The 12,781-nt window shown below is 37.1% G+C and overlaps 1 protein-coding gene across 13 annotated transcripts in view; it reads left to right on the top strand.

Moving 5' to 3' along the window:
* The window catches only part of RAPGEF6 (Rap guanine nucleotide exchange factor 6), a 210,147-nt gene that overhangs the window by 176,438 nt on the left and 20,928 nt on the right, over positions 1-12,781 (top strand). For all 13 annotated transcript variants that reach the window (XM_043990166.1, XM_043990162.1, XM_043990171.1 and 10 more), the window contains 3 exons: positions 4,969-5,189; positions 8,851-9,042; positions 12,347-12,484. In XM_043990166.1, coding sequence (XP_043846101.1) covers positions 4,969-5,189; positions 8,851-9,042; positions 12,347-12,484 — 551 coding nt within the window. The remainder of the gene's footprint in view (positions 1-4,968; positions 5,190-8,850; positions 9,043-12,346; positions 12,485-12,781) is intronic.

Below are 12,781 nucleotides of genomic sequence, written 5' to 3'. Positions count from 1 at the left end.
AAGTTATGCAACCCTTAACATATTGCATCCTTCTCATTAGTGCATGCATATAAAACAGCATGCATTGTATTAACCTTGTAATTCTGTATTTTGGATAAATGCCCTTTTCCTTAAAGGACACAAAAGTGGTAATGGAGCTTCCTATTTTCTTTTTGAGTTTCCATATCAGTCTCCTTCATCATAGAGAGCACCTTTGTTCAGGAGGTTCTTAAGGTCCCTATTTATTACTATGACAGATTTAATGAAAGTTGATGAATTTCAAAGATTTATTTTTAAAGAGATAAAGAGTAATCAGAATAAAAATCTTTTGAAAGACACTTTTTCAAAAAACTGCAGGCACCTGTTATCTCAGGGCATCCTACAAATCCTAACATGCTTTTACATGTGATTCATTTTAAATTAAATGTTTCTACAGTTATAAGAAATGCGGGAGAATCTCTAAATGACACATGGTAGTGGGTCACAGCACTAAAGATTGGGAGTCTGGCATGTGATACAGCCAGAGCTCTTGAGTTCAATAAGATTTATTCACTTAAACCCTTATGGTCAATTTTCTTGTGTATTTTGTGTAATAGAATTAAACCTGAGTTAATAGTAAAACGAATAAAGTTAGGGGCAGCTAGGTGGTACAGTGGATAGAGCACCAGCCCTGGATTCAGGAGGACCTGAGTTCAAATCTGGCCTCAGGCACTTAACACTTACTAGCTCTGTGACCCTGGGCAAGTCACTTAACCCCAAATGCCTCACCAAAAAAAAAAAAAAAGAATAAAGCTTTAAAGCATTTTTAAGGTGCACATTTGTAAAAATTCTCTTATAAATAGTTGCTTTTTTGTGAACCAGGGATCCTAGTGAATGATTTCTTTAGTGTATAGAACACTGTGTGAGGAAACACTAATAATGCAGGCTAGCAACTCACAGGATCACAAAACAGGGCAGTTGAAAGGGACTTCAACTGCCATCTAGACAACCTATACACAAAACATCCTTGATAAATGATATTTGCTTGCTTCAAGCCTTTACTTGAAGGCCTCCAAAGGAAAGAGAACCCACCACTTCTCAAAGCATCTCATTCTACTTTCAGAAAGCTCTAAGAAATTATTTCAGACATCAAGCCTAAAATGGCCCCTTTGCAACTTCTACCTGTTGTTTCTAGTTTTTCCCTCTGGAGCCCAGCAGAGCAAATCTGTTCCCTTCTTCATAGCAGCCCTTCAGATACTTGATGGCAGTTAAAATTTCTTTACTAAGTCATCTTCAGCTTAAAGCATGCCTAGTTCCTTTAACTGATCATCATATAACCTGGACTCAATGCCCTTCACTATCCTGATTATTCTCCTGGTCATTCTTTAGTTGATCAGCATCCTTCAATTGTCGTTCTGGGAACTGAACACAGTACTCTGGGTGAGGTCTGATAAAGGTAGAGCACAATGGAATTCTCAGCTTCTTATTCCTAAAAGCCATTCTAACCTAAATGCAGCCCAGCATCACATTGCTGACTCATTGAGCTTGCCATTCATCCAGATCTCTAGAATCTTTTTCAAAATTGCAACCTAACTATGCCTTCTCCATCTTTTACTTAGGAAATTGATTTTTTTGTATCCAACTATATGAGTTGACTTGTTATCTGTAATGAATTTCACCTTAAGCTTTGTCCCAGTGATCTCTCTTATGAGGATCTTTTTGGATCTTCTCTCTGTTGTCTGGTATGTTAGTCATCCCTTCCAGTTTTGTGTCACCCAAAGTTTGATGAGCATTCTATGAATTCCATTCTTTCATGCAACTCAGTGATAAAAATATTAGACAGCACAGGGTCAAGTATCCCTGGGCTTTTCCACTAGAGATCTTTTTTTTTATCAGTCAACCAGCAAGCATTTATTAAGTGCTTACAGTTTGCTACTCATTGGGGATTCAAGTACAAAGAATTAAATATCCCTAATTTACATTGAAGCATTAAAAGCTGTTGCTTGTGTTGGACCATCAGCCAGTTCCAAATACATTTAATGTATTTTAATCTAGTCCATAGTGTTCTGTAGAATTTGCTAGTTCTCCAAAAGAAGAATTTGAGATAGGTTATCAGAAGCTTTGCTAAAACTGAAATTAACTATATCTATATTATCCTCTTCATCTATTGGTTTGGTAATCCTGTGAGAAAAAGAAAATAAAGGTTAGTAGTATAGTATGACTTGTTCTTGATGAAGCCATGTTGGATCTTTGTAGTCACCACTTTCCATTCTGGATGTTCACAGTTCATTTTATTAATGATCTTTTCTACAATTTCCCAGGAATTAGCCTACAGTCGGCAGATTCTGTTGTTTTTTGTTTGTTTGTTTTTGAAAATGGAGTCAATTGCTTTTCTCCAATCTTGTACCTCTCCCATTTTCCATGGGATATTAGTTAGGCATATGCGCCTATTCTTTCAGTGCTTGAGGCTGTACCTGGCCCATTGTTTTAGCCTCTCCCTACCTTCCTTCCATCCTTCCTTCACTCCTTCCCTCCCCTCTTCTTTACTCTCCCTTCAACTTCTCTCTTCCCTCTCCCTGCCTCCCATGCTTTCACACATTCCATTCTTGCTCCCTTTCCTCCCCCATATTTTCTCCCTCCCTACTTCTTACCTCTCCTTTTTGATTCCTTCTTTTGCTCTCCCCTACTTTACCTTCCCTCGTTCTCATTTCCCCTCCTCTTACTCCCCTTTCCTTTTCTTTCTTCCCTTACTTCACCTGTAAGATAAAGGTGTTGGTCTGATTTTCTCTAATTCCCTTCCAACTATATAAAACCTTGTGATTCTAATGAAGTAAAGAAAAAGAAGTATTAAGGAATTTTGCCCCCTTTATGTCACCTATATCTGTGTCCCATCTGAATACACATACTATAGAAATAAACACATATATACTCTTATCATATGCAAGTCAGTATATTTTAACTATGCATATATGAGCATATCAGTATATACCCATATAGCCATATATAGAGATATTTATATCTATGGGGAAAGGAAGAAGAATCAGATACTTGCAAAGAGATTTGGATTTGTTTAGGCCTCTAGGGAATCATTTAGAACTACCATTTTACAGAAGGATTTGTTAGCTTTGTAATGGCTTTCTTAGATGAATAAGGATAATGAAAGAAGAGAGTGAAGTTAAAACAATAATTGCTAATAGCACTTATATAGCAGGCCTACTTGAAATTCTACTCTATTTTTTTTTAAGCTGAGGCCTTTACTTATTCTGAAGAAGGCTTTCTATCCTGTTTATAGCATTTTCTTGTTGTTTGGTAAGCTTTTCTTTTGTTTTTGTGGTCCTATCCCTACTGTCCTCCCTTTGACTGAACATACCTATCATGTTTGGCATACCTTCATATGTTTTTCCCACCTTGTGTTTTGTCCTTTCTGACTTTCCTTGCAAAGATCAGAGTTAATTGTATTCTGTCCCTGTACCAAGAACATTGTTCTGACCATAACTTTTGCTGGTTACCTGTTGTGTATGAGTAGTCCATATTCTCCGTCCATTTCCTATTTCTTCCATTGAAGAGTTAATATTAAAAGTATATTTGGTTGACATCTTTTGCACATCAGAGTATTTTCTTAAAATGTGTTCTCAAACATAAGGACTTGATTCGATTTGATTTGAAACTTTTTCATTTTATTATATGTAAGGAGAGTTTTCTGATATCTTTGTATAATGAAATTATTCAGGAGTAAAGAAATAACCTGGAGATAGATGATTTTTCCATTAGTATAAATATACATGATAATGGTTGCTAGAATTTATTCTTTGTAGCCACTATTTAGTTGTTCATGCAATGCAAATTCTTTTGAAATAAATAACCAAATCCAAAAGTGAATCATTTTATAATTGGAATTTCGATAGCAAGAATAAGATTCATGGACATTTAAATTTAGTTTTCTTCCCAAGTTGTATCAGGAGGCATTATAGACAAGAGTTTTACAAAGGGAGAATTAGAATGAGTAAGTAAGTTTTTCACTTTTTGTTGTTGCTGCTGCTGTCGTCTCTGCTCTGTACCATTCAGAATTAAGATGAGATAGGTTGAGGGCAGAGGGATAGTCCGGTTAGTGGGAGTTTTTTGTAGCCAAGGATCGCCCACTCCCTCTGGAAACTCCTGCACTTGGTTCTTATCATTACCATTAATGGATCTCATACAAATGTGGCCTTATATATCATATGTTTAATTCCTAATGAGTCTGGAGAGAGAGTGAGGCACAATTACTGTTTTAGCAGCTGGATCCACTGGTTTATGTATTCTTAGGGTTTTTATTTTCTTGACATGTCATACTCTTCCCTGTCACTTCTACTGCAAAAACAGATAGTTAATTAGATAAATATAGATATAGATATATAGTAGATTTAGAATTAGAAGTTACTCAGAGGTCATCATTTTACAGAAGTGGGTAACTGAGGCTGGAAGCAGTTCAGTGACTTGCTCCCAGTTGCACAGCTAGTATTTGGAGTAGGATTTGAACTCAGACCTTTCTTACTCTAACCCAGCCCTCTATTTACTCTACCATATACATGACAGTTGTGAGGGAGGGCAGGAGCTCATTCAGCCTAACTTCCTAGAGTCTAACTGTGCCTTCTTGTTTCAGGCTAGAGTCTTGGGGGCGGGGGTCACGGGAGGTAGCTGAAAGGTCTTTTCCTGCTTCCTTCTAGCACTTGTACCAAAGGCACAGGATAGCCAGTCAGAAACACATTATCTCAGTCATAGCTAGTTTTTACCTCATTTTAGTGAATTCTGTATTTTTCTAAACAACCTTTTTCTTAAGTCAGAACAATGCCATATCATCAAGCCATTTTAAGAAATTTATTATATTAATGCTATTCACCCTTTAACACATTAGCATCAGCATGCAATAGAATTAACTGAAGGGACTGAATTAATCTATGCCAGCATCTTAGACTGATTTCTCACTTAGAAATTTCATTGAAAGAACTGTTTTTCATTGTTATCTTTTGGCAGGTCATTGAGTCAGGGGAGCACAAATTCAAATATGCTGGATGTTCAAGGAGGTGCTCACAAAAAACGGGCTCGCCGAAGCTCACTGCTGAATGCCAAGAAGTTGTATGAGGATGCTCAAATGGCCAGGAAAGTGAAGCAGTATCTCGCCAACCTTAATGTGGAAACTGATGAGGAAAAGTTCCAGATTATGTCCCTGCAGTGGGAGCCTGCATATAATACTTGTAAGTAGCAGTGCCTACTCGATGCTTCTGTAGCACCAAAACAAATGGAAGAACTGAGCTTTACTCCACTGACTTGAACACTAACAATTTTATTCCATGTAAGCTATACCAAGATAATTTATTTTTGAGGTACTCTGAAAAATACTGAAAAAACCTTGAATAGTGATTGAGAAGCCCTTAACTATATTTAAGAGTTTAGGGGGGAAAATGAACATTGAAAAATTATTTTTCTCTAGTAGGTCTTTAGTAGGTTGTACATTATTTCTTTCTGTTATTCCATTTAGCTTACTGTATGACTTCTTTTTTGAACTGGGAGATATTTGGAACAATATTTTTCATTTGGTCATTCTGCTCTTGGACAGTATTATGATTCCTGGAGCCACTGGTCTTCCAATTCTTAGTCTTAGGGGAATGTGTGTGTATGTGTATGTGTGTGTGTGTATTTAGATCACGGGATCACAGATTTAGAACTAGAAGTGACATTTATGAAGCATAGGCACTGTGTTAAGTACTGGGAATACAAATGCAAGCAAAAAGAGAGAAGCCCCTCCCTTCCAGGAGCTTGCGTTCTAAGGAAGACAATACATAAAAGAAAACTGAAAAGGTGTGGGGGGTAAGGGAGGGAAGAGAAAGGTACATGTCCCTAGCATGATGGAGGAGTCCCAAGTAGTGTAACACTGGGTGAGAAATTTAAAAATGGCTGGTCTGGACACCTATCTTAAAAGGATGTTCTGAGAAGAGCCCTCCAGTCAGAGTCATAGCAGGGTCAGAGGTTACTGATGAATTATATGCATTCTGTGGCTGAAGTTGTCCTCCAGGAAAAAGGAAACTGAGAACAAAAAATACGTACAGGGTACCTACTAAACATCAAAATAACTGAGAAGAGTAGCAAAATAGCTGTTTTCACATTGGAGCAAGCTGAATTACATTTGTTAGCAAGATCCAATACATAAAGGGAACAGGCTATGTATGATATGGCAGATAGGGCCCTGGACTTTAACTCAGGAAGACATGTATTAAAATGCTGCTTCAGGCACATATTAGCTATATGACCCTGATTAAGTCATTTTCTTTACAATCAGTCTCTTCAGGAGACATGAATAAAGTATGGGAATGACAATAAGGTAATGAGTTGATCAGTACTGAGAGAAGAATGAAAACCTTAAGATTTAAACTATGAACATAAAATTAGGCAATCAAGATTTTCCAAAATGAAGAGTAGAACAAGGGACTGCTTTGCGTTCAGTGACAGGTCTTTTGGAAATTTCTCTGGCTTATATCTTTCTAATTCTTGGCATCAGTGGTGGTTACCATTGACCTCAGCAAATTAAGCAAAACATTTCAAGGTGAATTATTTGTCTTTTATAACAGAATGACAGTTCTGTTGAGGAAACCATGTTTTTTTTTCTTTTTGGTATAGGGAGATTTTAATAATTGATTTTGAGAAACATAAGGAAGCAATTCTTGAATATTTTAACACATGCCATCAAGATCTTCATGTGACTGGGTAGGCAGAATTTTGAGGGATAGGCTTATTGTACTAGCTTTACTTTTGTAACCTGCTACAACATAATAGTCTCTTTACAAAACAGCAAAGAAAGTGACAGAAATGTCCTTTTCTTTTCTTTCCTTTTATTAAATTAAAAAAAAAATTAGGTTTTTTTGGTGCTTTTTGACTTGAGGGAAATCTTGTTCCCTTTTTTGCCTCTCTTTGTATTCTCATCATTTAGTACAGTGTGTGGCACATTTTGTTGTTGTTCAGTCCTTTTCAATTGTGTCCAACTCTTCATGACCCCATTTGGAGTTTTCTTTTCTTTTCTTTTTTTTTTTTTGCAGGGCAATGGGGGTTAAGTGACTTGCCTGGGGTCACACAGGTAGTAAGTGTCAAGTGTCTGAGGCCGGATTTGAACTCAGGTACTCCTGAATCCTGGGCCGGTGCTTTATCCACTGCGCCACCTAGCTGCCCCTGGAGTTTTCTTGTCAAAGATATTGGAGTAGTTTGCCATTTCCTTCTCCAGTTCATTTTACAGATGAGCAAACTGAGGCAAACAAGGTTAATATAGAGTTAAATAGACTTCCTTAGAGTTACAGAAGCTAGTAAGTGTCTTGAGGCTGGATTTGAACTCGGGAAGATGAGTCTTCCTGACTTCAGCCTGGTACTCCATCTACTGTGCCATCTAGATGCTCGCCTAGCACATAGGAATTTAAATGCTCATTTATTGATTTTTTTATACCAGTCACTTCCCAACACTACCCCTCAGCCTCATTCTTACTTTACCCTACACTGTGGAGCCATACTTTTTAACAAAGAAAAAAACCATCACATATCTGCATCAGAAATTTCTTACCTGTATTCTATTGCCTTTTTATTGAGAGGAGGAAATTTAAATATTTACTTTTTAACTAGTATTGCTCATTGTGTGTAATTTGAATGTTTGTATCTTTTAGTGTTTTAATGTTCTTTTCATTTAAATTATAGTAGTCACTTTGTATACTTTTTTGATTCTGGTTTCTCACTTTGTCTCAGTTCATACAAGTTTTCCCATGCTCTGAATTCATCATAGTTATATGAAGAGTAAAATTATATTCATATTTCACAGTTTGTTAAAACATTCCTCAGGGAATGGGCACTCAAGTATCCTCCAGTTTTTTGCTACTATAAAAAAAAGTATGTAGATTTTGAAAACAATTTGCCACTTAAAGGCCAGCAAAGTTCTTGTAATTTATATCGTATGCATGTTGTGAGTAACTCATCAGTGCTGTTGGTTTGGCATTTGAAACAATGTAAAGAAAGAAAGAGTAGATTATCTTGAAGCTGAATCTTTATTAATATTACCTGAACTATATCCACTGTATCACAATGAAAGACTAAAAGTATTGATTATTTTCCATGAACGGGGATAATGAAGACAATGAAACTTGTACATTTTATGTTTTTTTTCAACTTTAATCACAATTTTAAGATATTAGAAGAAAGGTTCCATAAAGCACTTTGTGTATGTAATGATTCCTGGGGAAAAAATGCAAAAATGAAGTTACATTTTGTTTTCAATTTTTGTTAAATTCCTTTTGAGACAGTTAACCTATAAATATAGCCTTTATAACACTGTCCAACCAAAGGCACTTTGAAATAATGTTGTTAAAAAGTTATAACCCAGGGGCAGCTAGATGGCGCAGTGGATAGAGCACCGGCCCTGGAGTCAGGAGTACCTGAGTTCAAATCCAGCCTCAGACACTTAACACTTACTAGCTGTGTGACCCTGGGCAAGTCACTTAATCCCAATTGCCTCACTAAAAAAAAAAAATTATAAAAAAAAAAGTTATAACCCAAACTTCTTATATAGTGATAATCTAAGATGCAATTAGGAAGGTTTGAATATGTCACATTGTATGTTCTCAGAGATCCAGACCACAATATCACATATGGAATACTTTTACATTGTTAACTTACTAACTGTTGTAGAGGGCATTATTTTTCTAAGTTAGACTTTGTGGCCTCTGAGGTTGCTTCCAACTTTGAGATTCTGTGATTCTGCTTCTAATGTAATATGCTTGTTCCAAAATAGAAACTATTTTAAAAGTAATTATTGTCTTAAGTGGGAATATAATAATCTTGAAGAATAGAGTAAAAGGTAACTTACTTCCTGTTTACCCATAACAGTGACTAAGAATTTAAGTGAAAGACGATCCACAAAATCATCAGAAATGTCTCCAGTACCTATGAGGTCAGTTGGTCAAATCACAAAAGCCCATCTGCATCAGCCAAACAGAGTGAGCCAAGTACTTCAAGTTCCTGCTGTTAATTTGTACCCTATCAGGAAAAAGGGTCCAACAAAAGATCACATTGCATTTGGTAAGTGTATATAGTTAACACTGAGATCTCTTTAAGTCTTAGAGGTTAAGCTGCTGTTTACTTAGATGCTAAAAATGACCTATCTGAACTTTAATTTTGGTAGTAGCATAATTTGTGGATTAGTTTTATTTCAGTGAGTAGAATATATCTATTGTATGCTCTTTAGATGCTGCTTAATGAAAGCTTTTATCTTCCTTCCTACTATATCTTTGAAACATTCACCATTCTAACTTAGAAATTGAGATCCTTGTAAAACTAGAATCAATAGAATACTAATGAGCTGAAACTCTATTTAGACAGTAATGATTTACCATCATTATACCTATGTCTACTCTAAATGTGAAGAATAAATTACAGTGTTAACAATTCATATATTGATTAAAGTCTTAATTCATGCCTAGAACTGAATGCTTGCTATTCTCATCTGCTTGGTCAAGAGCTTGATTCACTGAATCCTAATAAAAGCATTTCAAATGAGATGAAAAAATTACTTTCCCCTTTCTCAGGACTTTACTTTCTTCATTTGTCAAATAAGAGGGAAAGATCAGAGACTAAATGACCTGTGGTTCTTCTAGTTCTAAATTCTGTGAACTTATATGACTGAGATTTAGAAGCATATGGGTTTTTTTAAATTTTATTTAATTTTATTTTTTTAGTGAGGCAGTTGGGGTTAAGTGACTTGCCCAGGGTCACGTAGCTAGTAAGTGTTAAGTGTCTGAAGTTGGATTTGAACTCGGGTCCCCCTGACTCCAGGGCCAGTGCTCTATCCACTGTGCCACCTAGCTACCCTTGGAAGCATATGTGTTTTTGTTTTTGTTTTTGTTTTTTTAGTGAGGCAACTGGGGCTAAGTGACCCGCCCAGGGTCACACAGCTAGTAAGTATTAAGTGTCTGAGGCCGGATTTGAACTCAGGTACTCCTGATTCCAGGGCCGGTGTTCTATCCACTGTGCCACCTAGCTGCCCCTGGAAGCATATGTTTTTTTAAAGAATGGGATGCACGGGGGCAGCTAGGTGGCCCAGTGAATAAAGCACCGTCACTGGATTCAGGAGGACCCGAGTTCAAATCTGGCCTTAGACACTTGACACTTACTAGTTGTGTGACCCTGGGCAAGTCATTTAACCCTCATTGCCCTGCCCAAAAAAGAAAACAAAAAATGTGCTACACTCATTACATCCGTAGGTTTGGCTTATTTCTGATAATTTTTCATATACTGCTTCTTCTCACTACCAAATGGGGAGCATACAGGGAGCATACAGTAAAATAATATGACAAGTTTATATGGCAGTGAAGTATAAAATACAGTGATCTTTTTTGACATGAATACATTTAAGTATATTAACTTAATTTTAATCTTGTGTAATTTGAAAATCCTGAAATACTAATCACTTCCTGCTACCTAGATAGAAAAAAAAGATTATTATTAATAGAGAGATAACATGGTATATACTGGAGAGAGTTTGGACTTTGGAATTAGAAGACCTGGGTCAAACTCAGGCTCTGCCCCTTATATTTCTGTGACCTTAGGTTACTTAATCTTTCTAGACCTTTTGATCTTCACGGTTCCTCTTTTTTCTAAAGTCTTGTGATCCACATCGGAGTTTAATACAGAGGGAAAACATCTTGTCCTGGTCCCATGATATTTCCTGCTCCACTAGATGCAACCTTCACTGCATTCCCAGAGCTCTTCCACATGGAAATTGAATAAGGAAAGCTAATTTTAAACATCTACTGCTTTCTTTACCCTCTTAGGATGCTCTGGGGAGTGGCGAAAGGGAATATGTCCTTCCCACCCTTTCACTCTCAACCAACTGCACACTAATTTTCTGTAAATTTATTTTTTTTCTTTAATTTTTTCCTTCAATATGAATTTAGTACTCATGAAAGGGGCTAAACTAACAGTTCTCTAGCCTCCTTTGTTCATCCATAGAACAGAGTATTAGAGGTAGGTTCAGTGCAAAGTTTGCCACATTTTCCCACTAACATACATATCTGTACACTGCTAAAGGGAAGAGAACTAGAACTTTGCTATTGGAATCCATTCTTTCTATGTTAAGACTACTAAATAGTGACATATTTGTGGGGAGGGTGGTTGTCTTATTTGTGAGACATTAGGTATTTTTCTCAGATTACCAGATTTCTTCCCCTTGGGCTGCCAGAAAAGAAAAAGTTGCCAACTTCTGCACACTGCTGACATAGACTGAATTTGAATTGGAAGTCTAGAGATGAAAATCTCTATCTATCATTACCAAACCATATGATTTCAATTAATTTTCTTCTGATTTCCTGATCAGTATCCTTTGTCATTTATACATTTCAGTTGACTGTAATAGTCATTCTCCATCATGGCTTTATTTTGTGGAAATTTATTTTGATTTGGGGACCCTACCTTTAGGCTGAGATTAGAAAGCTTTAGGCCCTCAGGGTCTCTCCCCCTCCTCCTCAGCTTCAGCTGAGCGAAAAAGCCCCATGGCCTATACAAGGCCTGGTCAGACAGCTGTGGGGAAAAAAAGCCCCAGCTCCCTCCGACCTGAGCCGAGCTATCTGAAAGATCCCGGATAGCCTTTGCTGAGGCATGAGGCTCCAGAGCACACCCCCCCCCCCCACCAGCTGCAGCTCTGACTGGTGGATTAGCTTGGTCTGTGGGGGTGAAGGAAGCCCCGAGATTTGAGTGGAGAGAAGAAAAGGTATATATAGACCTGGGAGTTAGACAGGAGAAGAAGAAGGAGCGAGGACGGACTAAATAGAGAGACGAGATTAAGGAGAGGGGCTGACTAGAGGACGGACTAGAAAGACTAGAGGGGAGCGCGGACAAAGGACGGAGGAGAGTTCAGTTCAGAAAAGGAGAGACGGGGCTGACAAGGTTACAGGCCTTAATACAAACCAGGGAAAGTGTAATGTGCCCTGAGGCTGGAGGCGGCTAAGGCCCTTATTGTATTCAAGAAGTTCAAATCGCAGCAGGTGGGAAAGAACGCAGGAAAGCAGTCAGGTTGTACATTTTATTTCCCTGTATTCTTAATTTTAAATAGTATCTCATAAATAAACTCTGCTTTGATTATTTAGTTGAGAGGCTTCTTAATATTTTGCTTATCAATTTGGGAGTGGAGCAGTGTGGTGGAACTTTATAAACGACCCACATTAAATTAACGAAGTCAGATAGCCAAATAGTCAATTGTCCCGAGATTAGTCCTCCAGTCAGATTAGCCCCCCAGAATTAGCCCTAGTTAACAAAATATTTTCACAGTTTATTTAGGTAAATATAAAAATTAAAATTGAGAAATTTTACTCAATTGTTTTCATTTTAGGTACAAGTGCGCCACAGAAAATTTTAGGAATGTCTGAAGAAGTAAGTGGTAAGAAACTACTATCAGAAGACACTTTATCAATGGCATCATCTTTGCATTCTAGCCCTCCCGCATCTCCTCAAGGTTCCCCTCGCAAAGGTAGGGCAAAATCTCAAGAAATACATCTTTTGTTAATAAACTTTAAACCTATTTTCCTCCTTAAACTGTTCCAGTGAGAGGAATTGATGCTCACAGGTTTTTAGTGAGAAAGTTTAGGTTTTGTTTTTAAAGTTTAAATCTTATACTTGATTATATAAAGCCTAAAATAGTTTTTAAAAAATCTTTCCTAATTTTCATTACTACAAACCAAAACACACAAAAAAATTCCTAATGGTGAATATTCAGAACTTAATTAAAATAAGAGAATGCAGCCCAAACTTCTGGTTATTTTGGTAC

Source organism: Dromiciops gliroides, chromosome 2 (assembly GCF_019393635.1).
Source record: "Dromiciops gliroides isolate mDroGli1 chromosome 2, mDroGli1.pri, whole genome shotgun sequence".
Classification (NCBI taxonomy): Eukaryota; Metazoa; Chordata; class Mammalia; order Microbiotheria; family Microbiotheriidae; genus Dromiciops; species Dromiciops gliroides.
Note: the sequence above shows the minus strand (reverse complement) of the source record. Positions and strands in the feature narration are given on the sequence as shown.